Genomic DNA, 26,762 nt, shown 5'->3' with positions numbered 1-26,762 from the left:
AGGTGCTCCCTGAGCCTCATGTATGCCCCATCAAAATACGCAGTGAGTCCCATATGTTACAAATGCCTCTCTATGTAAAACAACAGTAAGACTGATGTTTTCAATCCAGTTTTGACTCTTCAAGCTGTGTATTAATAGTGATCTCGAAGAAATAACATACTGCTCTGTATCCAGCGCAGAAAGAAGCTGTAAAAACATCAAGGTGGACTGTGCACTAAAGGCACTTTTCAGAAAGATCACTGAACTCCAGGCAGGTGCTTCAGCTTGTGAAACCCAGCTAGCAGGCAAGGTTTTGTCTTTCCTGCATTGATTCTTGAGCAAGATTTGAGTCCTGTTAACAGCAGAACCATCATAGCCGGTAGAATAAATAAATAAATAAATAAAACAAGCAAATAAACAAATGGGATGAAATTAATTTATTGGACTTGAGACAATTCCTCGTAGGGTTCTTTAACCCCCTCGTCCCCTCCGGCTCCTCCTTGGCTCCTTTGGAGCCCTGCTGGCACCCGGGGGAGGAGTGATGGGGACGGGGACGCAGCCCAGATCCCGGGATCCCAAAAGTAGGTCTCTGCTCCTTCTGCAGTCCTCGCTCTGAGGAGAAACCCGGGCGTTCGAGCAGGGCTATTCTTCGAGACTTGGGTTTCTCCTATCCTTACCCCAGAACAAAAGGAGAGGGATATCCTTCGAGCGGGGTTGGCTAATTTTCTTGGAATACAAACCACTGACCCAAATGCAACGCTGGCAGACTCGCAAAGAGGATAAAAGAAAAAAGACAAACACCCCACACGACGGCAGCAACAAGAGAAGCAGTGCTCGTCTCTGCTATCGCCGCTTTATCACCTGCACATGCCTGGAAAGAGGCTCTTTCCTCCGCTAAGGGAAAAAAAAATCAGCTTAGGAAAGCAAAGTTTGAACAGCGAATTCCTGTTATTTCAAAAGGCCCCATGTGACAGGATATTTCCTTATCATTTGGAGCGCAGTTTTCCCCATCCCGCCGCCGTTCCCTGCGCTGCCCGGCGGGACGCCTCGGGCGGAGCCGCGGCCATGGCGCGCCCGCTGCCGCCGCTGCTGGGGCCGCTGCTGCTGGGGCTGCTGCTGCTGGGGCTGCTGCCCCGCGCTGCTCCGCGCCTCGGTAAGTGCTGCCGGGGTGCGGGCCCGGCGAGCCGCGAAACGAGGGGGCACAGAGCCGGGCCGACCTGGGGCGTGCGGGGGGCGCAGCGGGCGCGGAGCAGGTGAAGCGCACTTTTACCCTCGGGACCCCTCCTGCCCGCATCCAGAGGTGCCCGGTGGGAAAAGCCTGGCCAGGGCGGTCTTTGGGGTGCCCGTGGCGCTCTGGACACCGAACAGGGCTGTCACCGGCGCTGCCTCAGTTTCCCCCACCGCTCCTATCAGTCCCTGATTGATTGAGCACCATCACCCAGCTTGCCCTCAGAGAGGGAAAACGGCAGAGGTTTGCAGAACTGCCTGGTCCTGGGGCTGTGCCTGTCCTCCAGCCCCCTCGGATGAGCCCTGCTTTTGGCAGATGGCTTTTGTGGCGGGATGTTAGGGTACTGAGGTACTGGTATGGATAGAGGTGTGAAAACAGGGGCAAATTCTTCTGCTTGGTCTACGTAGATTTTGTTCCCACTCACTCTGAGATTTACCATGATTTCCTGCTCACAGCTATTTTTCAGTGGAAGTTTTGCACCTGCCCTTCCTGAAAATGTCTCAGCATCCTCTGCTCTCTAGATTGAGATTTAGCGATGCAAATCTTCATAACGCTGCCTTGTAACCTTTTTTCCTTTGTGTAATTAGCAGCAATCAGTTTAGGGCATCTGGTAAGCAAGAGTCTGTGTAGAGAACACAGTCGTCCTACCTGCTTTTACCTCCTTGCTCTCTCCACTTTTGATTCTGGCTTTTGCTCTGCTCTTCTGGTACTCTCCATTAGTGTTAAATACTGGTAGCACTTCACTGGCTTAACAAATTACTTCTTTATTTACACTCACATATCTGTGATGGTTTGCAAATGCGGCAGAGCATGAAGTTGGTTTGGCATTCTGGAAGTCTTCACAGTGGAAATGATACTGTCCGATGGGTTTCTGCAGTACTTGGCACAATTATTAAAATACAACTTGGGGCCAGAGACAGATAGGCAAATAGTCATAGTGTGGTGAGGTAAGAAAAATGAAAGCCTGTGAGAAAAATTCTTTTGGGATCTACTTGGTACTTTTGAGGGAAAGGATGCTAGATCTCCCTGAATGGCTGGTTGTGCACTGGTAATGGTGAAGTTGTTTCCTAAGCCTGGCATGTTCTTATGCATTTTAAGGACCTTCCTTCCAGCAGTAAGTTTCAAAATATGAATTACTGTTAGAAATAGATTTAATTCAAAGTACTAACACTGTAGTGATACTCATGAGCACACTGTGGTGGACCTTAAAGTGTTCCACCCACGGTTCATCTGTAGTGAAGAACGGCACCTGTTACAGATCTCTAGGACAAATGTTGCTGCAGAACAGTGACACACAGCTAATGGTGACATGTGTGATTCTGCTCAGCCCATTTTACAGATACAGCTCATCATGTTGGCAAGAGTGGTATCAAGTGTTTACTGAGAGGAGCTGGCAGAGGAAGGGCTGCACAATTACCTGGTTTGTTTCTTCTACACTATCTAATTACTCACACGGATCTGTTATATGGGAATCCCCTTCGTTGATTCTGATGGCAGAATAGGCAGAAATAAATATGTAAACTTGAGCAATACAGTGGTTATGAGTCTGCTTGATAACCATGGACTAGAGAGGAGCAAGACTGAGGGAAAGGATCTCCTGCAACTACAGCTTCAGCCACAGTAGCCCCAGCATCCTGCTACCTCTTGTTCTATTCCCCTGTTTTGGTGTTAATTTATTTTCAATGCCTTCTTGGCTGTGTTGGCCGTTTAGCTGCTTACATATGTACTACTCCCTGCATTGGGAATATGCCCTTGTATTAGCAGGTGTGTTGGATTTGCACACTTCTAATGTTTTGTAAAGGCACTGTCAGAATAGTAGAGAGCATAAGTTTTGTCCCCCTCTCCATCCCCACTGGTCAGACCACTTTATTCAGCTTTATAACTTAATTTCTGAAACCAAAAATCTGTGCCCTCTCTTGCTTGGACACAGCAATCCAGGCTTTTGAATCAGGGATACTTTTTTCATGTGCATAGCATCTTCTCTTTAACATCACAAGAACCAGAAAATAAGGACAATTATTTTAGGCCACGGATACAATTTTAGCAGTTTGAAATATCAGGTAATGTTTTCTATGCATGTGACATTGCTTGACATCTCTTTTATCCAGAAACTTTAAACACGATTTCAGGAAAAGGAGAGTTGCAAGCACTGCATATATCAGTTTACAATAACATTGTGCTAAATGCTAGTAGAAAAGCAGAATAAAAAGAAGTTGTCACCAGTGGTGATAATTATACATTTCCTTGTATTGTCTGTGAGTAAAACACATTGGCAAAAGACAACGATTTCTTCCTCCAGTGATCATCAGTTTTGCATTACTTCCCAGTGAGTTGGAAGCCAAAGGACAAGAGAAGGAAGCTGAACTATAGATGAGATAGGTCTAGGTCAGCTCTTTCTCTGAGAGAGAGGTTATTCGTCCCCAGATTGTTCTTCTGCAGCAAAATAAGATCATTTCCACATTAGAACCTCAGCAGAGAAGGGAAGACTTTCTGTGGTTAACCTGTTTCTCCCTTAAATGTTTCTCCATTATGACATTTGTTTCATTTGGTAGTCATACACTAAAATAAATAGTATTTTAATTAGCTTCAACCCCTAGAGTCACATAAATTAATATTTCTCCTTCCTAGCTCATAGCACAGTTAATATGCAGTTTTAACATGTTGTGCATCCTGTTAACCTTATGCAAAAGAGCATGATTAAGTTACTGTGCTAAAATGTATCTTAGGTGGATTAGAGAGGAGAAATTTTCAGCCTTTCAGCAAGATCAGCTCAAAAACATTACACTCCATAACACATCCAAGTAAAACTGAAAACTTTTCAAGTGGCTACCATTTTGAAATCAACCTTGAATATGTGTAAATGTTTGTCGTGAAGCACCATTTACTAAGAGAGAGAAATAACCTGGGAAACTATGAAGAGTTTTGTATATTTTTGTAAGTCAGAAAGAGGCTTAACTGGTGACGGCAAATCCCACTGCTCTTGTATTTCATTCATAATGGAAAGATGCAAGAAAGAAGTCACTGATGACCAAAGTGAAAAAGAAGTATGTTCTACAAGAAGCTTGAGTATAAAGCTTAAAAACACATCCTTCTCTGTTAATGCTTTAACATGGCTTTTGTGAATAGAGCTCCCACTGTGAGGAAATGGAGCCTGAAGAACTTAGTGGCTGTTGTCATCTCCCCAGCCTGGCAGTCAGTGCTGCTGGAGAGTTTGGTGTCAGGTTCTGCTCTCTACAGTGTCCATGCTGCCTCATCGCAGTAATTCCTATGGGTGCAGGATTAACACCATTAGTGTATTTTCTCTCTTCAGTTTAACACTTGCTTTAAATCTACAGGAGGCACTAGGCATACTGCTCTGCTGCCTCGTGCTTTTGTGTGTAGATGCTTTCACTTACACAAAACAGTTGAAATGTCCTCATATCTGAACTAGAAGCATCATACAGCCACTTTAACAGGTGAGGTCCACACCTTCTTTTGCCGAATACATGATGAGATTTTCACACCAAGAGGAATGTCCAGATTCATATTTCATTTAGATAGTAGGTAAGGTTACTTCAACCCAAATCATTCCAGTGTTATTTTTCTTACAGATACTAGCATCTTCTTAATATACAATGAAGACCACAAGCGCTGTGTATTGGCTCAAAGTACTAATTCAGTGACTACTGCTCCTTGTGTTCAAGAAAATGATGCACAAAAATTCAGGTGGGTCTCAGATCACCAGCTTATGAGCATAGCATTCAAATCGTGCTTGGGAGTGCCTTCGAAGAAAGACTGGGTTCCGATCACTCTGTATCCTTGTGACAAGGCTAGTGAACTGCAGCGATGGGAATGCAGAAACGAGACTCTCTTTGCAATCCAAGGGGAAGATCTGTTTTTCAACTATGGAAACAAACAGGAAAGGAATATTATGCTGTACAAGGGATCTGGTTTATGGAGTAGGTGGAAAGTCTACGGAACCACAGACGATCTGTGTTCTCGAGGCTATGAAGGTAAAGTTCTGTAAATTATTTTCTGTATTTCAAACTCATTTTTATGTATAGATAGTTAAAATATTAGACATCTTGAAGAATTTCCTTAATTGTATTGATGATCAGTGAGTGCAAATTCAGGTGAAATCAATAATACGGAGTGGGTGAGCTTTTTATTTCTTGAGTAGTTCATTTTGATTTTTGTCAAACTTATCAAAGTGCTGATAGATGATTAACCATGCATGGTAGTGGTTCATTTGGAGAGAATAAAAAATTTTATGGCTATTCAAAACATGTGTATAACTATTACACAGCAGTTGATGATAGCTTTTAATATTGACTACATGTATACAGAAAGATGTAGTGTGAGCATTTAATCCGTTGGTTACATTTTTTTTTCTTGAGGTGCAAATATTAACTGTCAGTAAGATATTAGTTAACTTGATATCTTAATTTCCAATGTATTGCAGATATCTTCCTAGATGTTTGAAGGGAGTCTCAGAGTTGATGCTAAAATGTTAGACAAAAAAAAATATTTTAAATAGTTAAATTTGAAAAAGTTATGTATAATACAGGTCTCTCTCTTTATATATGTGTTCATGATAAGTATCTGGAAATACATTTGACTTCCCATTTAGTGTTCTTTGATAAACAGAAATGGTCACAGAGGGAGACATGGATGCAGTTTCTGTGGTTTACACCATGGCTAATTACAGTACTAGTCCTTGGCCAGACGCCATAATAGAAGAACCCTAACAAAGCAAATTGTGTGAAAGAAGGCAGGGGGGAAATGTAATAATGTCCTGCTATTCCTTCCTCCTCTGTTTTCTAGCAGCTCTGTGAGATAGTGACCCTGGTATGTCACCTCTCCAAAAATCCTTGTTGAGTACAGTTCTCCTGTATGTCCTTCCATCGATGAATGTACATTACATGTGCACACACTGAAAGCTGCTTTAGTTACTTTCATATGTTTCATTGACTCAGGTTTCTGATCAAACAAAAAATATCTTTAAATGCAAATATAAAATTATTTGGGTAAAATATATTGGAGTCACTCCATGGCATCTATCTTTAAAGTCTACGTGTACAAGCTCTTCCATGTCCAAAATAATCAGCAGTTGACTGGGTTATTGACAGAATGCTCAACATTCTCTTGCGCTTTAAAAAATTGAGTAAGTGTGTGGATTTTATACTTTTGATTGTTATGCATGGGAAATTTAGCATGGGAATGTACTTGTCTTTGCTCAGAGAGTTGTGGTCTGTTGCATCCCTTAGCAACAAAAAAATTGTCTCACTGTGAATGTGGGCATCAGCTTGGACTAGAGTAAAATGATCAAATGATCAATGTTCCATTTCTAGTACAATGGTGTACGAAGCTAGCAGGCTTTCCTTGCTATAATATTTTGTAATAGGATCATAAAGATGAACTCCAATATATCCCATGCTTATCAACTTTTCTACATTTTTTAATTGTTGTGTCTCCCTAGATACCTACACAGTGAAAGGAAATGACAATGGAGCCCCTTGTGTATTTCCTTTTAAGTTTGGGGGTAAATGGTATGCTGACTGCACAGATGCTGGCAGATCAGATGGCTGGTTCTGGTGTGGAACCACTTCGGACTATGATGTTGACAAGAAGTATGGATTTTGCCCAATGAAATGTAAGCTATTTACATTCATGGTTCTGCTGTGCTGTTATTGAGCTGCCCGTAAATGTGTCCATAACTCCTTTACAGTTTGAAATAGTTTCAGTTTCTGTCCCTGTTTAGTCTGCTTTCCTTTTAAGAGCTACGTAAATATCCAAATATAGGACCCAACACAAAAAACATTGCCCAATTATCTTTGAGTGAAAGTATATTAATAATATGCACACCATTTACTTAAATACAAAGTCAATTAGATGTAAAGATGTTACATTGGCCTAACCAGTAAATATAAAAGGTCAAAAAGTAGAAATCTGTGAAGTGGAACTGAAAGCCAGAATACAGTTTAGTTGAAAATTAAACTTAACTTTGAAGAATGGGTTGTCTTTTAGACATGAAGGAGCTTTCATTAACTCTTCAGTACATCCCAGTGTTTCCCAAATCTGTGTACTGTATTTTAGTTCTGTCTTTTAACTCTATTAGAAGTATTTGTATTCTAAATTCCCTGATTTGAATATACTTGTTGTTTAAAATGCAGTATTATCAACATGTAGAACTTTATTTAGAAATGTTGATCTTACTTTAAGTAAATAGGAGTAATTTATGCTGGCTTGTATTTGAATTCTTTTAAATTTTAATGAATTTTCTCTGGACCTCTGTAAAATATGTACTAAACATTTTGTCTGCAATCTACTTCCTCTGTCATGCTGAGAAAGGTAGCACTTCTCCCTCCTTTTCTTCATTATTGTGTTTTGCTGTAAAGCACCAGCTGATTGCAAGCAGAGCTGAGGAGAAAAATATGCCTTTCTTTAGATGTGAAGAAAGCTGTTTGTGTTGATCTTAACTGGTTTGACTGCAAAATGCTGGTGTCCTTGCCTGATTTCCATGAATATTGCATTCAGTATTTCAGACAAATGAAAATCACATTTTTTGTTCTCCTATGCCAGTATAATTTTCAAGAAAATAAAAAATATGCTGGGAATATCAATCCCATTAATAAAGCTCATGCGAAGTTGACTTAAGAATGCTCCCTGCCTAGTACTATTTGAGTACAACAAATAGGAGGCATCATTAAAATTTTGTTTAATTCTTTGATATAATTCAAGGAAATCCATTCAGATGGCAGTGATTGTTTTTGGAAAAAAACTGCTTTATACTGGCTGCTTGCATGTTTCCTTCCTGATTCTTCAGTACTGGCTATAAAATATTCAATTTTGGGTCATATATTTTAGTGAGAGACAGGCCATGGTAGCAGAAGTTTTAGTCATCCCTATGAAAGAGAAATGAATGAGAGTGTGGTAAGTTAATAAACTTCAACCACACCTTTAAAAATAGAATGTGTAAGTCTGTGCATGTTAAAGTTTATATAGTAAGAATAAAGTGTTGTATCTTAAGCTATCCAGGGGACCAAGGGTACCAGCAGGAAAATATGTGATGCAAACTATTGCAGCTGCTCATACTGGGGCCAAGACTCAGTTACTTCTCACTGTGACCATAACCACCTCACATTTTCTCCAAAATGAAGAGTGCATGAGACTGTACTTGCAACAGTTATTATAATCAATAGAGGTTGAGAAATTTTATCAGTGGACATGGCTTAATTATGATTATGACCCTTTATTTGGTGATTTGGAAAGAGATGCTGAGGCAGTAACAGCAGAAGCTTAAACCCCAAGGAAAGGATCTAAGCAGTGTTGCTAGAGAAAACAATTTTTAGTGGCCTATAAAATGCTACTTCTTTATAGGTTGCACCATGTCTTTTTGAACTGTATACTGCACTTCAAAGAAAGTGTTGGGGAAGACAACAAGTTGCACGGTCTAAGACCATCAGGAGAGGCACTCAATGTGTACCTATAGCTCTATTCCAGCGGGAAAAAGTCCACTGAGGCTTCTTTCTTGATGGATGAAAAAGCCATGTATTTAGCGAAGGATTCAGAAAGCCTTCTAAGCAATGCATAAAAATGCTGGTGCCTATGACAGAAACAAAAACTGCAGAGAATAAATGCACGCTGAATTAATCTGTGTAGGGATAGAGTCCAGATTTTTAATAATTTTCTACTTACGTACTGAGGACAGGTGTGAGTTAACATTAATTTCGGTTGTGTGTTAAAATATATTATTCCAGAAAAGTTATTAATCTTTTGTTTCTCTGGGGAACTGAGCTTTAAACAATAGCATATAGATTTTCCAAAATCCTGCTCTGCAAAGACATTTGAACTCTTAAACGTCTTAAAAGCAAATTTTCCAATATTTAGAAACAAGTTTGATTTTTATGAAAGGCCAAAATTCTACAAGAGAGCACCATATGGAAGTCAGCTATAAATTATGAGACTGGGGAACTGAGGTGGAAGGTTGGAGGAATGCCCAAGACCTGTTTACCTCTTCTCTGTAATAATTGCATACGATTTGTGAATCCTTTACTATCAAGTCAGAGCCAGTTTCCTTTACTGAATTATAAGTTTTACTATTTTTGCAATATTAATTATATCCCAGGCATGTGCACAGGGATATATGGTCTTTTAGAACATAATGTAGCAACAAAGTTTTTATTCTGATAGGTATAAAATATTTTGAACAGAAGTTGATTTGTGGATAATGTGATAATCAGATGAAAGTTCCCATTTTTACCAAAATGTCATTATTACACTTTATATTACCTATTGATAATCAGATTTTATACAGGAAAAAGTGGAACTGGTAAGTGACCTCCTGATATTTAGCATGCATCATGCTTTCTTTGGAGTTTTATTTATTGTACTGTTTCCCTCTATTTGCAGACTGAAGTTTCTGAGTACTCTGAATTAAGATGAGACCTCTTTCTCTCAGTTTTTTTCAGATTGCAACTTGAGAAGCTGATAAAGGCATCAGGAATTCAGTTGTTTTCTCCTTCTTGGCAGACATGCAGTGTTCTCTGCTGTGTTCTGCTTTAGTCTCGCAACTTTATTCCCTTTATGTGATATTTACCTCAGTGTTGGGACCTCACATAGGTTCCATTTTTGGCAGATCAAGATCACACTGTTTTCTGTTGCTTGTTTGTGAGATGAGCCAGGAGAGACTGCAGCAGTGTAAAGAGTACCTGGTACCTTCTGTTGGGTCCTTTTGGATGATGCTTTCACTGGCACTGCCTAAAAGTGCCAAGTTCTGGTATCCAAGGAGCTCAGTCAGGCTACATGGCAGAGGAGAAAGCCATACTATGTCAGACACATGCTTAAGAAATCAGGAATTGCAGGGAAATATGAGATGGATACTGATGATGTCAGCTTTGCATTCAGCACTTGGGTCTGATTACCACAATCACAGTAAGAAAATCCATAGCCACTTTACATAGTGACCCAAATTAGTAGAAAAATTTGGGGTTTATCTCAGAGAAAAGTTCAGCTTGATATATGCCTTAGCATCAGCCTAGAAGTTTTTAGTCTTGCTCCCCACATTCACAAAATCACTATTTTATCATGTTTTTAACCACTTAGTGTTTATCTTAGGCAGCAGATTTTTTGTACTAGAGATAACTGACCTTGTTTCATTCCCTTTCTGCTGTCCTGGAACTACTACTACACTCAAGAACCTCAGGATTCCTTTCTAACTATTTGTCTATAGTGGTGTTCAGGCATTTTGTGTCTCTTGCTACACATTATTTTTGGTATATTTTGTCTGACTTTGTCTTCATGATGAGTTACAGCATTTTCATTTCTCCCTATAGTTACTAGTGATGATTTGTGGAATACAGACCCTTTAACAAATGTCCAGTATCAGATAAACTCTGAGACAGCTCTGAAATGGCATCAGGCAAGAAAAAGCTGTCAGCAGCAGAAGGCAGAGTTATTAAGTATCACAGAATTACATGAACAAACATACCTGACAGGTAGGTCAATATTATCCTTCATTTCTTTAAAAAAATGTATTGTTGCAACAGTGACACTAATATGGCATGTTCCATCTTGAAAATTATATGTGTTCAATTCTAATAATTAGTAAATTGAAATAGTTATAATGAATGACTCTTCTGGAAATATAGGAGAGAAAATATTTATTTTATCATGATTAAATATTGCCATAAACTAATAGTAACATAAAAATACAACAATTAAATAATGCAGGCAATAAAGAATGAATGTTGGAATGCAGAAAAATGTGAAGTAGTTTGTAATGGAAGATATAGATGCCAAAATTGCATCCTTTTTGCATGCTTCTTGTAGTGTGTACTAGTCAGCAGTTTTGCCTATTTCACTTAAACCATTGCATCTTCAGTATATCCTAAAATATGAAAACAAAAAGAACTAATAAACAAAAGGACTCATAAATATTCTCTTTTAGTTTCAATCTCCTTCAATGTTTTTGGAAGGAGTTTGCACACTTCTCCTATGAGAAAATTCTAAAATTTTACTTGAATGTATTTACATTTTACATGAGAAAGTTCTCTTTATTATGTTTTCAGACTGTGTACATATATGATGAAATAGTCCACTGATTCATCTGTTGAATTATTAGATTAAAAAGTATTTTGAATATGTTACATCAGTTGAAAGAAAAAATATTCTATACCACAAACTCTATGTTACACTGTCTAATTTTGTAGAATAAGAGGGTTAGAGAATGCTTCGGGTTGGAAGGAACATTTAAAGAACACCTAGTCCAACCTCTCTGGCATGGTATGGGACATCATGGATTAGACTAGGTTGCTCAAAGTTCCATCTAACCTTACCTTGAACATTTTCAGTGATGAGCACCAAAATTTCTCAGGGCAACCTGTTCCATCAACATTGTAAAAACTGCCTTCCTTATATCCAATCTAAATTCTACCCTATTTCATTTTTGAACTATTACCCCTTGTCCTGTTGCTACATGCCCTGGTAAAAAGTCTCTCTCCAAATTTCTTAGAAGTCCTTTCCGTGTATTGAAGAGCCATGATAAGGTCTCCCCAGAGCCTTCGCCTCTCCAGGCTAAACAACTCCAGCCCTCTCAGCCATTCCTCACAGGAGGGATGTTCCAGCCCTCTGATGAAATTTCTTGCCCCCTCTGGACTTGCTCCATCCCTTTCTTGAACTATACCCCGCAGCAGAATGCAACTCTCCAAGTGTGTCTCCCCAGGGAAGGGTTGAGGGTCAGAGTCCCTTCCCTTGTCCTGCATCTGCACTTCTTTGGATGCAACCCAGGACATGTTTGGCTTTCTGGGCTGCAGGTACACGTGGCCAACTTGCCACCCACCAGCACCCTGAAGTCCTTCTCTGCAGTGCTGCTCTCAATTCGTTCACCCCCTAGTCCATATTGATATTGTGAATTTCCGTGGCCCAGGGATAGGACCTGGTGCTTGGCCTTGCTGAACTTCATGCAGTTGGCATGGGCTCACTCCTCAAGCCTGTCAGAGCCCTCTGGTTGCCATCTCTTCCCTCAAGGGGTCAAATGCACCACTCAGCTGGGTGTCATATGCAAACTTGCTAAGGGTGCACCCAATCCCACTGTCTAAGTGACTGACATGCATATTAATAATGCTGGTCCCGATATAGACCCTACAGGGACAGCATTTGTCTCTGGTTTCCATTTGGATTCTTAACCATTGACTGTAACTCTTTAGATGCAGACTTCCAGCCAATTCCTTATCCATCTAGTAGTCCATCAACCAAATCCATATTTCTGCACTTTAGAGGAATGACCAATTTACTTTTAATGCCATTTGTTCTGTCAAAAGTTCTGTTTTCAATTTAAAGATTTGGTCAAAACATGGGTTGTTTTTTAAATGACTGTGAGAAAATTATTGTTGGAATTAGTGCTCAAGGGAGAAACTGGTGCTGGTACAGAAGGTAGTTATTAGTTTTAATTGCAAACTGAGAGACTGCTGCAAAATGTATTTGAAGATCAGTTTTTCATTATACAACTACCCTGGCAGTACTAGGATTTCCTGTCGTGCTCAGTTCTCAGTTCTCCTAACCACAAGTTGTTTGTCCAGAAGAAGTAACAGAGCAAGTTAATGTGTTGGTGCAAAACCAGGTCTGAGATTCCAATCCTTTCCAGTCAACTCCTTTCTCCTTTTAACTCTACTGTGTTTCATGTGCCATCCATCATTGTTGTCAAAGCCAACTACACATTGCAACATCTTGGAGTGATGCGTCAGTAGAAGAAGAAACAAATGATACATATTGCACAATGGTTTTCTGTGAACTATGCAGAAACACACTTAAATTTAAAAAATCAACAGGCATCCAGCTGTTGATTTAAAAAATCAACAGGCATCCAGCTTCCAAGCCTTATACTTAGGGCAGAGATAGAGAATTGATTAGTAATGACTATGAATAATGTTCAGAAGGACCATACATAAGCATGATATTTCTAAGTGCTTTTCAGAGCTAGAGGAAAACATTTGAACTGTTTTTTGTTAAAGCCTGACTTATCATTGGCTAAAGAACTGAAATCAGATCAGTCTGAAAAATACACAAGATATGCTGTTAAAAAGATGATGTTGGCAATGATTGCATTTTAATGTATTTTGATAAATGGGAGCAGGTTTTTTTTACTCTGTGAATTCACACTTTTTAATTTTATGAAAGTGAAAATGCACACTGGGAAATGATATCTTTTAATTTAGAAAACTGATTTTTGTTTTGTGACCTTTTCTGCAACTATATCCATTTAATATTTAAATAGTTCTGAAAAAAAGTTTCATATTGTGATCAGTGGTAGCAGAGTAATTTTGTTTTCTGTTGTAATAAAATTCTCCAAACCTAAATGTGTCAAAACTCTAAAACTGAACTGACCAATGTAAGATGACCTGTTTTTTAGGTTTATCATAACCACCACAACTAGAATGTTAACAATTGTTAAAACTTGTACCAGGAGAATAGAGAAGGCTTAACAAGAATTCAGCTCTCAAGTTTTGAGGATTGTTTGCTCTTACTGTGGACTTCCAATTTTTCTCTCTGTCTCTGTTACCTAGGTCTGACTCGCACACTGAGTTCAGCTCTCTGGTTTGGTCTTAACAGTTTGAATTTCAACAGTGGATGGCAGTGGGTTGGTGGTGCTCCTTTTCGGTACCTAAACTGGGTTCCAGGTAAGGTTAAACTCATTGCTATGCAGTTCAAAAGGCAAAAATTTGTTCATTGAGTAACAAATATATTTTCTAGCGCTTTATTCCCTTGCAATTATTGAGCTTGTTTTGATGCTGAAAGATTCTGATTGTGGTTATAAACACTGCGTAATGGCCCTTATGCTAGGGATATGCACCAGGATTAATTTATTATTCATAATGGAAATGACAGCCTCAAAATCCACAGGAAAGTTTTAAATCATCTGTTGATGCTTCATTTGCATATCTTCCTAGTTTATTTTATTTCTGAATACAGAAGAAATCAGGTGCTGTAGGTGTTTTCATTTGTGAGATGATGTTTTTCCCCCACCCCTCCTTTTGTGCAGATTCTCATTGGCACACTGCGATGACAGACGTATATCAATGCTTGAAGTCAATGATGTTTTCAGGTTTTTTTGTTTTAGTTTTGAGGGTTTTTTGCTTTTCTTCAGTTCCTTTCCAATTTATTTTTGCTCAATTTTTTCTATTTGCTTGAAGAATAGCTTTTCATTTTCATTTGGGATTAACCTGCCTTCAACAGTAACATATCTGAACATAACAAACTGAACATTTGAGACTATAATACTTTGACAGAAGCCCAGCTACTCCACAACTGTGGCTACAGTGTTGAACTCTGCTGCTGTCATTAAAAAGATTCTCTGCCATCTGTGCACAAGGTGAAGGGCTGCATCTCTAGTTGACTATTCAGAGTTCCTATGTAATAGTGTTTGTTGCAGGACCCTTGCCTTGTTCCTTGTTCTCTTGCAATGGCTATTCAGGGAGCTTTTGGAGACTACAGTAATTTCATGATTACAAGCCGCACTGACTATAAGCCGCATGTCCGGGTGTTGGCAAACATTTCATTCTTTGTCCATACACAAGCCACACCCAATTATAAGCCGCTCTGTCATTCGCAGCGAGGACCCGTGTCCAACAAAGTTGCCAAATAGTAACAGAATCGTGGCATGGCGGGGTTTACTGTCTCGGCTCGGGCCGTGAGGGCTCGGGGCTGCCAACGGGGCCAGGTGGCCCAGCTCGGCGCTGCCGCTTGGCAGGGCCGCTCGGGGCTGGCAGCTGCTGAGCTCGCTCGCCCTGGCCCGGTGCTGCGCCGCCGTGGCAGGGGGGCACGGAGCCCGCCGGCACCCGCGGCGGTGGTGGGAGGTGGGGATGGAGCCCGCTGGCACCCACGGCGGCGGCAGCAGGAGGGGACGGGAGCCCCCTGCCTCCCCCCGCGCCACGGGGCCAGCAGGAGGGAGCCCTCTGCCTCCCCCGGGGCTGCGCTGCCTGAAGGAGGGAGTCCCCCGCCTTCTCCCCTCCATCCCCCCGGCACTGCCTGCACAGAGCCCGGCTCTACCCGTGGCGCAACACAGTAACCAATTTGTAACAATCACGTAGTCCCAAGTTTTACTGGCAGGTTGCTCGACTCGGCACCCCGATTTGCACTTCGGGGGTTGTAAATGTCAGAAAATTTTTCACATATTAACCGTTCCTGAGTGTAAGCCGCATTTCCGGTGTGGGAGCAAAATTTTAGTCAAAATGGTGCGGCTTATAATCGTGAAATTACTGTAATTTAAAATAGGTGTCTGAAGTTCTGCAGTGTAAATGCTTTTTATCTTCACTGAGCATTTAATCATCAGTAACTGTAAGTGCGTACTCCAGAGTATCACCCAGGGCCTTCCTTGTGTCAGTAAGGCCAAAAGCACATTTTAGGTGGACAAACTTCTTGAGCAGGTAAGCTCTGAAGAGTGAATTGAACTACTTTATAACTATCTCTCCAGTGCAGTGAGCACACAGGTAAAGAGATGAAGTGCAAGTTGCTGTGGAGGTATTTATAGATCTGTCATCTGAGGGCACTGATGAGAGTGTGCACACAGAGAGGGATGGGGGAAATACAGTTGTGAGATGGAACCAAAGCAGCAGGAGGAGCTGTTCATGGCTCTTTAAACTGCGGACAACTCTCAGTTGTATTGTAAAGAGTGAAATAGTTAAGATGTATTTTGATGTAACAAAAATGAACTCCATTTATCCTTAACTCCTCATGTTCCTCAATTTCATTCTAAGGTAATACTCTACTCTTATCTCCATATAACATATTTTATATTTGTGCTATCTATCTACTTCATCACCTTATGCTGGTCATCCTCCCTCTGTCTCATCCCCATGACACTGGATGTTTAAGAACTGGCTATTTTTCCGTTAACATATTTTAAGAGAATTAGTGAGAACTTCTTAATTTTTCATTTCACTAGCTCTAAATAAATGGAAAAAAATGGAACTGTTATCGATGTTTAACAAAACTGATTTTTCTTAGACATTTTGGGGATCCATCTGCCAATAGCTGAACTTATTTGTGCAATAATGCAATTTAAAATTGTATTTTTAAAATAAGCATATCTATTTCTCCTCTGCGAAGAAGATAGAACATGACTGCAAATATAAGGCTATATTTAATCTAAAGTAATGAAATCTTAATGGTATAAGAAAATTTCAGTGAACAATCTTGGACTCTAAAAATATTGTTTTATTGTGTTTATTCTGTGTAGTATCAATGCTTTTTATGTAGTATAGTGGAGTGTGGTTGGAAATTAAAGAAAAAACATGCTAAGTTTAATAACAGTATGTCAGATCTTGAAAAGTTCACCTGGTTTATTGCTGAAATTTCTTCTGTTTTTCAGGTTCTACTTTTCTTCTAGGTGTTTTTGTTAGAGTTAATGCTAATCCGCTATAACAAAAAGTCTACAAATATCCTTATATTGTCATGTTATTTAGACAAATAAGCGGTACATTCACATCAGCAAAATAATTGCTTATTGTTTTTCATATAACAAGTGCAGAATTCAACTAGCTTATGGAACAGTTTTTTTACCTGAAGACTGTCCTCTGGAGCTTAGACGTTCTCCATTTAGAAAAGTAAAAAAATCCCAAAGAATATAAACATATACACTGTAATACCTTCTACCAGGACTTTGAACATGCAGAGGCTGTTAAATTATGAATTAACAACTTGTGGCTGCTGTGGAAAAATTACCTCTTAGGGCAATGAACTTACCCCTTCAGGCTAAAGGACTGTCAAGTACCAGAGTTGTCTATGTGTAAATGCATTTTGTGGTGGTAGCATGGACCAGAAGGGAATGTGAGAGTTGGGAGGGTAACCATGTTGTGCTTATACTCTGTTGGTGTTGAGATTTGTTGTGGTAGTTTTTTGTTTTGCTCTATTTTTTTTTAAGGTCATCCTTCTCCAGAACCTGGAAAAATCTGTGGTGCATTGAATCCTGGCAAAGGTGCTAAGTGGGAGAACTGGGAATGTGATAAGAAACTTGGCTATATTTGTAAACGAGGAAATGCTACCTTGGAATCTTTCATTATTCCTAGAGGTAGGTTTGGTAATAAACCCTCAACAAATTTTTAATGACCAATGTTTTTTATCTGTAACTGGAGTAGGTATTATTGCATGTGATAAAGCCAAGCAAAGTACTCTATAGACTGTGGTTTGACCAAGATTCTCTCTGAAAGTGAACAGTATGTACTTCCTTTTTGCTCTGGCCTCCCTATTTCCTGTGTAATAATCTTACTTCAATAGTCTCGAGTTCTAAATTGCAAAATTGTGGAGTTCTCTTTCCCAAAATCAAGCAGAACCATCAGATTTTGATTATAAAATAATAAAAAAGGAGTTTAATATTTTTTTAATGATGTAATTGTCTGAAACCCCATGTACACAATGAAACTAATTCACTTCTTCCTGTAATTTTTACTGCTTATGAGTTGGTGCAAGTCAGTAGTGGACTAGAAAAATTTTTTAAAATTCTTTAGAATTAGATCTTTTTAATGTATCTATGTGTTGTATAAGCATAGAAATGTTTATATAGAAATATAAAAATATTTATTTGTATGCATATAAAAAACAGATACAATTCTTTATGAAATTTAAATTGTATATGTAGAGACATTTTTTCAGAAGAAATGTAATTCTGGAACTGGCCTCATAAGAAAGATAGAAGAGAGATAAGATTTATTTTGACGTCTTTCCTTACTATCTCTTTGTGTACTATAAATATCTTGTAACTTATTCCTTTGTTTCATTCCTTTTTTCTGTTCTTTCCAAGTTCCTTTCTTTTCCCAGGACATACCTGTATGTCTTAAATCCACTGAAGTTGTTTTGTATAGACTTTAGAAGTAGAAGGCTGAACTGGAACTAGATTTCCAATTCATTTATTAATCTTCATCACTACTTGCTAAGCAGATGTCTTGGAAAAACAGCGTTTGATATTTGGCTTAAAAAACAGTCGGTGTTTTTTAATATTTTTTCTGCTTTTACCAATATAGAATCAATCCTGTTAAAAACACTTAGGACAGAGGATTTTGCCTCATTTGTTTTGCATTGTTGCTAAGAAGAAACCACAGGAATGAGCTGGTGTCTCATTAACTAGATAGCAAAATACATATTAATTAATTCATTAATTTGATAATTTTGTTTTGAAATCGAGTACATTCATTGCCTTAGCTGAGAAAGACTTCAATGCATGTTTAAATTATTTTTAAATTTAAGATGTAAAGCTTCATTAGTATTTGTATATAGGTGATACCCAAATACTTTCATTTATATAGGTTTTAGTTGTTTGGCTGGCTACTGCTCAGCTTCTCAGGTTTCATGCATCAGTTCTGAAACACTGATGCCTATAGAAATACCACCAGTTTAAGGCTGGCTGCTGTATTATTTGTATTTAAATTCAGAGGTTTTTTGGAGGGAGGTGTGTGTCCAATGGTCATTACTCTCTTTTGCATTTGGCTTTTGTTCCTAACTGCCAGCTCCACCCTCTGGTTTGTCAGCAGTTTGAAGGAAGAGAAAAAAGTTTTCAATTAAACAGAAATTGCTGAGTAAACACTGTGACAGATAAACCAGAGATTGGCAGTGGTTCACTTATTAAAATATTTTCCAAAATGTCCCATGAGGGGAAGTAATAAAAGGAGTAAGCATGGAATCATGCAAGGTGTTAGGTGCCCTCAGCTTCTAAAGGTGTAAAGGAAGGCTGGTGGCAGATTATATTTTCCTGAGTTAAGAAATAAATTAATTGCAAATTCATGCATGCACTTAGTTGTTCACCTGACATTAAACACAAAGACAAGCCTTTGACATTTTAACCCTAGAAGTTATAATTGTGTCTAACAGGGCAGTATGTGGCACAGAGGAGCATTTAGCTACAGAATACAATCATTCATGTGTTCAAAACAAAGTTGGAAAAAATCTTTACAGAATATTTGTTTTCATTACAGATGGATTTTCACAAAGCAAACATCTGCAGGATTGTTTTGCGGTTTTTTTTGTTTCATGTAACAAAATATTTTTTCCAACAGGGGGCCACATCACGTTGTACATCAAAATATCTTTGGGCTGCAGAGCATTTGTTCTGTAACCCAGCAAATTAGAATTGCAGATTATAGAAATACTTTATTTCAAATTCAAAATGCTGAAAGAAAAGGCTGTCTATCTACCTCCACCAAGTGACTGCCAACACCGATTTCAGCCCCAGACAACAAAGTGTGGTGATCTTAAAGTACTTTTGCCAAATATTTCTTTAAAGCTAGACAAAAGAAATACTCTTAGTGTTATTGCTGATATACTTTGTATCTCTGTTTTATCAGACCAAGTAGGTTGGGTCTAAGAGAGAAATTTGCATGTCTGAATCATGAGACTGACTTCAGCTAGTGCTTTCACCTTTTTAGACACACAAGTCAAGCACTGTGAGATTTTTCAGACTTCAGAAAGTCAAACTTACAGAAAGTCAGCTTCACAGGAGTACTTGCTCTCTATTTGAGGAATAACTATTCTATAGTTACAGGCTGATAAATTTATCAGCTTGACATGTGGAAAAATATTGTTTACACATTAATGTAATATCATACTTTAGTTTTTATTTGTGATAAATTGCATTACTTCTTTTGTTTAAGTGAAATATTGTCCAAGGAGTAGTGCACGTTTCCATTAGGATGAAAAAGTAAACTGGATGGCTTTGAGTTGTGTAGTAGTTTCTTTAAAAGTAGGATGGGGAAGCACAGAGTTAATTTTTGCTGAGCAGTTGAAATGAAGAACTGAAGAGTTTCTTGAACTAAGAAATCCCCAACAATGTATTTCAATGAGACTTACGCCAGAGAAAGACCATCAACGGCATTTTTTTTTTTTTGTGGCCTGGAACAAGTTCCCTGGTGTAACTGGGTCTACAAGCAAAAGTCTTGCTGTCCTGCCATAGCTGCTTTAGGGTTGAGTGAGCAATCAGAGTCTGTATCCACTTGAAAAAGAGATGCTCACAGACATACTGAGACATAAATACCTTTGTGACTCTGTGGCTGTGTCTGAACTGCTGATTTCTGTTCTATGCAGTGTTTGCAGTTTGCAGAAGGGTAAGTTGAGTGTTCTCTGATTTATGGCAAAGCCATACACTCAGAGCTGAGGCCAGGTGTAAGATGAATTAGGTGGCTGTCTGGAGCATCAGACCAACTTCTACAACAGCATTTGACACCTCTGTGCTCTCTGGTTTCTCCCAACATCAGCATGTACATTCTGTTTGTTTTGTGGGGTTCCCCCACCCTCTATTTCAATTTTTCCTCTCCTTTGACAGAATTGAGAAGTCTTTGACCAAGCATTGAGCCTTTTGTCCAGGGTAAAAAAGCTGAGTTTTATTAGAATTTTGTGAGAACATGCTAGCACTTTTTAGACACAGATCTGAAAGAGCAGGTACTGTTTATAACAGAAATGTGTGTTGTGACACTAAGTATTAATCATCACTATAGTCCAGTTGAAACAGGATACATGCCTGCAACATGGGCCTGACTGGTAATGAGTTTAGGTGGCTATTTAAATATTTCTACAGAATCTATCCCACTGTTAAACAAACACAATTTTTCTTCTGTCATATACAAGTTTTTTTGCAGCAGAATTTCTGAAAACCTGCTGTCCTTGTTCTACTCTATATATTGGTGTTTGCTAAACCCATCTGCTGATTATAAATAAAGAGCTGCAAGAATCATAATTTGTTTCTACAACAGCAATACTCTGTTTGTTATATGTTCAGGTGGCACTTCTCCCAAGGCTGAATTGTTTGCTGAACAGTAATGTGTTTGTTGGCAATTCTCTGATGCTCTTCTACTGAGCTTCTGAAAGCAAGTTTTCAGCATAAATCATTTACTTTGACAACATAATTTTTTCAGTTAAGCTTCTGAAAAGGATTCTTAAAAGCAGTAGTCCAATTTGTTTTCTCTTAGGATTATGTATAATCAGTTATTTCTTTCTGTAGTCTAGCAGATGGGCTAACCCATAAGGTGCCTAAGTTTTTGGGAAATATAATTACTCTCATAAATATGTTTTGTAATGTATGGGGTTAAAGAGAAGTGCTGGCATCAGTGTAGAAAAATTAGAAAGCACCACTCTGCAGACCTTATGTTTTAGTATGCATATATGCATGCATATAAAACCCCAAACTGTGTTTTAATTATCTTTTTGCAAGTTGCAAGCACTTGTTTGCAACTCTAGTGCTCTTAAAAACAGTGTGGAAGCTCCAACTTTCAATTATTCATGCAGATTTTTATCAGTGTACATATTTTTCATCTCTACTGCTCTTTGTAAGGAAAATATACAATTGAATATTTTTGTTAAATATTTTCTAATGTGAAGTTTAGCCTTTAGTTAAGAACAGAATTCTGAAACTCTTCATGGCAATTTTTCTTTTCAGAGACTAATGTGCCTGTTAGGTGTCCTGATCAATGGATGTCATATGCTGGTCACTGTTACATAATTCATAGGGACCCCAAAATATGGAAAGATGCCTTAACATCTTGCAGGAAAGAGGATGGAGATCTGGCGAGCATCCATAATGTCGAAGAATACAGCTTTGTTATTTCTCAACTTGGGTACCGTGAGTATTTCATTATAGCATACATACATATATACATACATATATATATATATACACACACTAAGTAAAGAAGGGGTTTTGAACATGTCTTACCTGTTAATAAAATGAGGAGACTGTTTAAAAATAATTGTCCTTATCACAAGGTGCAGGAGGAGTTAAATTTTTAATTCAAAAAATCAGGGGAAAAAAAAACACAGAATGGGAGCACAAAACTCAAACAGACTTCACTGCCACAGAAAAGCTGTGGTCACTGATGCAAATTGCATTATCTCCAAACTCCTGTTTCTTAGGGCTGCTTCTTCTTCCTTTCTCCTTTTATATAGATTAAAGAAATTTAAAACTTTTTCATAAGATGAAAGGATTTTACAATTCCTCTTCAAAAATAAACGGGGGGAAGAAAAGTCTGCTGGTCCAAGATAGTTTGGGAAGATCCATGTCCTATTATTAACACTGCCATGTCCTTATGTTTCAAGTTGTGCTGGTTGTGTTTCTCCTGAAAAAAGAATCCATCTGTCCTGTGCATGGATTCAGATGAGCCCCATAGCAAATACAATACTTATTTGCTTGGTTTTTGGGCACACATTTGAGCTGTTGCAAGGCAAGTTAGTCTAGAGATGCAAGACATGTTCATTAAGAGGATGCAGCTATGCTGATTCTGAGGCAATTTCGTCATTCTATTGCTTTACATGAACCTGCTCTTGCATGGAGGAACAGTTACCTGCTTTTTGTGGGAGAAGCAGGTTTACACCTAGGTGTCCTGATCCTGTGTGTGCTTTCAGTGCCAGGAAAAGATGAGTTAGTTTGTCCTTCACCTGAAATGTAACCATGTGCCTTGAGCTGCAGCACAGCAGCAGTCCTGGAGTGGAAATCATCAAACAGCTGAAATGCTTTGCTTTTGTATCCTAGCTACCTCCATGGCAACTTGTGCTTACCTTCACATTCTTGAAAGAGTGACTTGGTCTTTCATGAACAACTTTTGCTCTTTTAAAAGATATTCTTAGGAAAGGTGGGACCTCTTGATGAGACATTAGGACATTTGATAGAAGTTAGATTCTAAAGGAAACTAGTTGTATTTTCATCTTACATATGGGAAGTAGGTTATTTCATAGTTTAATACCTCCTCCAGAGACCTTTCCTGAACTGCTATTCTGTTTTAGTAAAATTGTGTGTTTCTGAAAGGTGAATAGTCTTGAAGGAAACCAGGCTTCTCAAAAATGCGCACTAGCTGCAACAGCCTATTTTGAAAGTATTCTTTTATAGGAGTAAAATTGGAACAAGTAAAGAAGGCTTTTATGACAGTTGATGACTGTATTGGATTACCCTTGTTCACCACTGAGAGGAGAACACCATGAATTGCAATGCCTAGAAAGTCTTGTCTGCATCAGAATGCTGCTGTACAGAAAGAACAAAAGTCTTTGTGCCAAACAATTCACAGTCCCATGATAAAACAAAGGAAGAAAGGGTATAATGAGATGAATATTGTCATGGTAGCTGAGCTTTTGTTGGCATCACCCACAAAGGAGAACTTTAGAGAGGAACATGAAGAATGAAGAAGTGCATTCTGGATGTTTACACGGAAGTCCAGCATGTGATGTGGCACAAATGTGGCCCAGTGCATGACTGAGAATGGGAAGCAGCTTTACAAACTGCTGGAAAGAAAACTCCCTTAGTATTTATACATACAGCTGTAGAGATGATTGCAAAAATGCAACAGCTCTAGTGAGGAAAAGAAGGTTACGTAGGAAGAGACTCCATAGATTTGCATGGCTTATTTTGATGGCTTTGGTATAGCTATTTTACAGAAGAATGTTGTTTATTGTCTTTATTACCCTGTTGTGAGCCCACCACAGTAGGAGCTTTGGCCATGGACGGTGCCTCTACTCTGACAAATGCTCAATAAACACAGACAGAAAGATTTTAAGAGATAACTAAACAAACAAACAAAAAAATTAAAGAATTTACACAGGGGTACTGAAATGTCGTTTTGGGGGACTTCTGAACATAAAGCGCAGTCTACAGTAAAGTGTTAAGGTGTGTGTTTGAAAATGGAGCCTGAGAGCCTGTGAATTTGAGGGCTTCTTCAGAGGGGAGAAATGGAAAAAAATAAAAGAAATTATGGATAGGCTATGAGGGCTGATCACACTTAGGTGTAATAAAGGCAGGAGAGTAAAGGAAGGGAAGGAGAAAGGGCAGAGGGCTGACTGTCATTCAAGTGTCTGGCTGGGAGGGTGATATTTGCTGTGTCTTGGCTGGCCAGAATGGGAAACCTCCATGTTCCTAAACTAGCAGATAGCAGAAATGGTACTGAAGAACTTTAGGTTGTGGTGGAATCTAGGAAAACTTCTGTCTGAAATGTGTTAATCACAAAGAGTGCCTTAGGGACAATGACTTTTAGCTTATTTATAGGCACTTCTGTTGCTAGGGACAGCAGAAACAGAAAAGAAACAGTTCCAGTTCCATTGAGAGACCTGCTCTGCAACTGGTGACCTTTTGTGTGGGCTCACAAAAAGCTGATATTTTAATTTCCATGGGTGATTTCATTGTCATGTTGACTATGGTCAGTCTGGATAGAGTGTGTTAGAGGAAGACTTATTCAAGAATGCAAGAACTTTGATAGCAAACTAAACAGGGAAAAATCTCTGAGTTTGATGAGTAGAAATAAAAGGTCATAAATTAAGGAGAAAACTGTTAAAATGTAGTCTCCTTATTATTCATGAAGAACGTTAATAAGGAGCAAATTCTAGCAACCAAGTAGCTTGCTTGGAAAGACAGCTATCCAGGGAGAGGACTGAGCATGCATTTGGTCAGTGTGAGTAGTAGTGCTGTGGACAAAAACAAGTACTTGATCCCTATAGTATATGCTGGATAAGAGACTGGAAATAAATAATGAAATAATATTTTTAAAAATGCCAATTTCACTGAACAAAGTCAAAGTATCTAGGGAGGAATACCCTGTGACAATGATGGAATTCAGCCTGATTATAAATGCCCAAATTTTTAATCCTCCTTATTCAAATAGTTTATTCAGAGTAAAGCTAGATATGAACATTATAGTAGCAGTGTGTTAGAGTGGAATTTAAACACATGCAAATAAACCTCCCAAAAACAGATACTTTGAAGTAAATTCCTTGACCAGTCCTGCAGTTTCCTTCCAACCAAAAGCCAACAGCTATCTCCTTTAACTGTAAAGTCAAAAAAATTGAAAAACCATATGAATTGCATTTTAATTTGAAATTGAATGAAATATAGGAATACATATAATGGGAAAACTTGCAAGTACTTTGGTTTTCAGCTCTGAAAGACATCATTGTGTGTCTTAGCAATAGAAAATAGGAAATTTCTTTCTTCACTATACTAAAAGTAGAAGGAGAAGGCAAGGTAATATTTTATATAGGTGTTTATTCATATCTTGTTACAAGAGTTTTGATTTGGAAAAGAAGATTAACCTAGTTGTGCTGCAATATAATTCACCAAAGGGAGTATTTTGATTGCTTTCTATGAAGTTGAACACCTTTATTTTATGATTTATTTATTATTTATTCACTTTGGTGAGTGGCCTTTCCTGATGACTGGAAGGGGTATAGGAGAATCAGTCTGACCTCAATGAGACTGAGAACCCTAATTTCCTGACTTCCTTTTCAACTTCCTGAGAATAATTTTTTTTCTTTTCCACAAAGACCAAAATTCACATTTTGTGACAGGATTGTTAATTGTATGTTTTAGAGCCATCTGATGAGCTGTGGATCGGGTTGAATGACCTCAAGGTTCAGATGTATTTTGAATGGAGTGATGGAACACCTGTCACCTACACTAAGTGGCTTCGTGGAGAACCCACTCATGCAAACAACAGGCAAGAGGACTGTGTTGTTATGAAGGGAAAGGTAAAGTCACAAAGCCATTGATTAAATAGTCTTATTATTTCATTTATCATTTGGACTTTTCTATGCAAAAGCAAATAATAAAATAATTTTTAAATGAAATTATTACTGCTTGAAGCAGCCTATTTTAGAGTCAGGAATTAGTTTTTTGAGGTAGAATGTCTGATTGATGTTGCCGGAAAATTTCACTGTCTTCTCTGAGAAGCAGACATGAAGTGACAACTGTCCTCCAACATCCATATTTCAGTTTGTGCATGTGGAATTTTAAAAGAATCTTGTAATTACACTGGGAAACAGATGAATATGTAAAGGTGTTTCTTCAGGAAGCTAAAAAGACATTTTGGATCTATTTGGCTTGTATATCTTTTGACTGAATATGGGATTCACCTTAAAAAATTACACTAGCAATTTTTATTGATGCTAGAGAGAAATACTCTCTTTAGAAGAAAATAGAAATCTTAATTTTATGTTTCTAGACAAAGTTATAAATCTTGGATCTAGGTGGTTTAATTACTATGCTTGTATGTGCATTACTGACTTGGGAGTATTATAGGAACAGAGATAATACCTGGTATAAAAGTCAGTCTGGGTTGATGCTGTGTTTTTCCTTTTTGTGATGATTAAAATATTAAACTCCTACCTCCTTTAGAGTTTTTCTATTTTATCAGGAGGGAAAAAAGCATGTACACATACCAAAGGTTATTTTCTTATTTTGGAAAATTAACAATGCATAAATTGACCTTCTCAGTTTGTTGACTTTAACCTACCTAAGTGCATTTATGTTTCCATTGTTGATATTTTTGGGTTGATTAGTCCTTGGCAGAAGCCATCTGAATCCATCACATTTTTATGGAGCAAAGCCTGTCTGTAACACCACCTTCTTTTTCAAGGAAGTGTTTGGGTTTAGTTAACAAGAAAGTAAGAGAACAGAGATATATTAGCAGAAGGCAGCTCATAAGATAGTAAGAAGTATCTAGAAATTACTGCATGAAATTCCTACTGAAGACACAGTTATGGAAAGGTAGCAAATGATCTTTCTGCAACTAGAGACCCATAGCTTCAGAGTAGGTTCTCCTGTGTCGGAAAAGTCTGAAGGTTT

At 38.5% G+C, this 26,762-nt stretch overlaps 1 protein-coding gene across 1 annotated transcript in view; it reads left to right on the top strand.

Moving 5' to 3' along the window:
* Positions 1-4,848: 4,848 nt before the first annotated feature.
* Positions 4,849-26,762, top strand: part of LOC117003600 (macrophage mannose receptor 1-like) — a 49,005-nt gene continuing 27,091 nt past the window's right edge. The window contains exons 1-8 of the mRNA XM_033073645.1: positions 4,849-4,912; positions 5,016-5,199; positions 6,666-6,839; positions 10,522-10,683; positions 13,750-13,863; positions 17,106-17,252; positions 21,603-21,785; positions 25,509-25,666. Coding sequence (XP_032929536.1) covers positions 5,118-5,199; positions 6,666-6,839; positions 10,522-10,683; positions 13,750-13,863; positions 17,106-17,252; positions 21,603-21,785; positions 25,509-25,666 — 1,020 coding nt within the window. The 5' untranslated portion in view covers positions 4,849-4,912; positions 5,016-5,117. The remainder of the gene's footprint in view (positions 4,913-5,015; positions 5,200-6,665; positions 6,840-10,521; positions 10,684-13,749; positions 13,864-17,105; positions 17,253-21,602; positions 21,786-25,508; positions 25,667-26,762) is intronic.

Source organism: Catharus ustulatus, chromosome 1 (genome assembly GCF_009819885.2).
Source record: "Catharus ustulatus isolate bCatUst1 chromosome 1, bCatUst1.pri.v2, whole genome shotgun sequence".
Lineage (NCBI taxonomy): Eukaryota > Metazoa > Chordata > Aves > Passeriformes > Turdidae > Catharus > Catharus ustulatus.
This window is presented reverse-complemented; position numbering and strand designations above follow the sequence as displayed.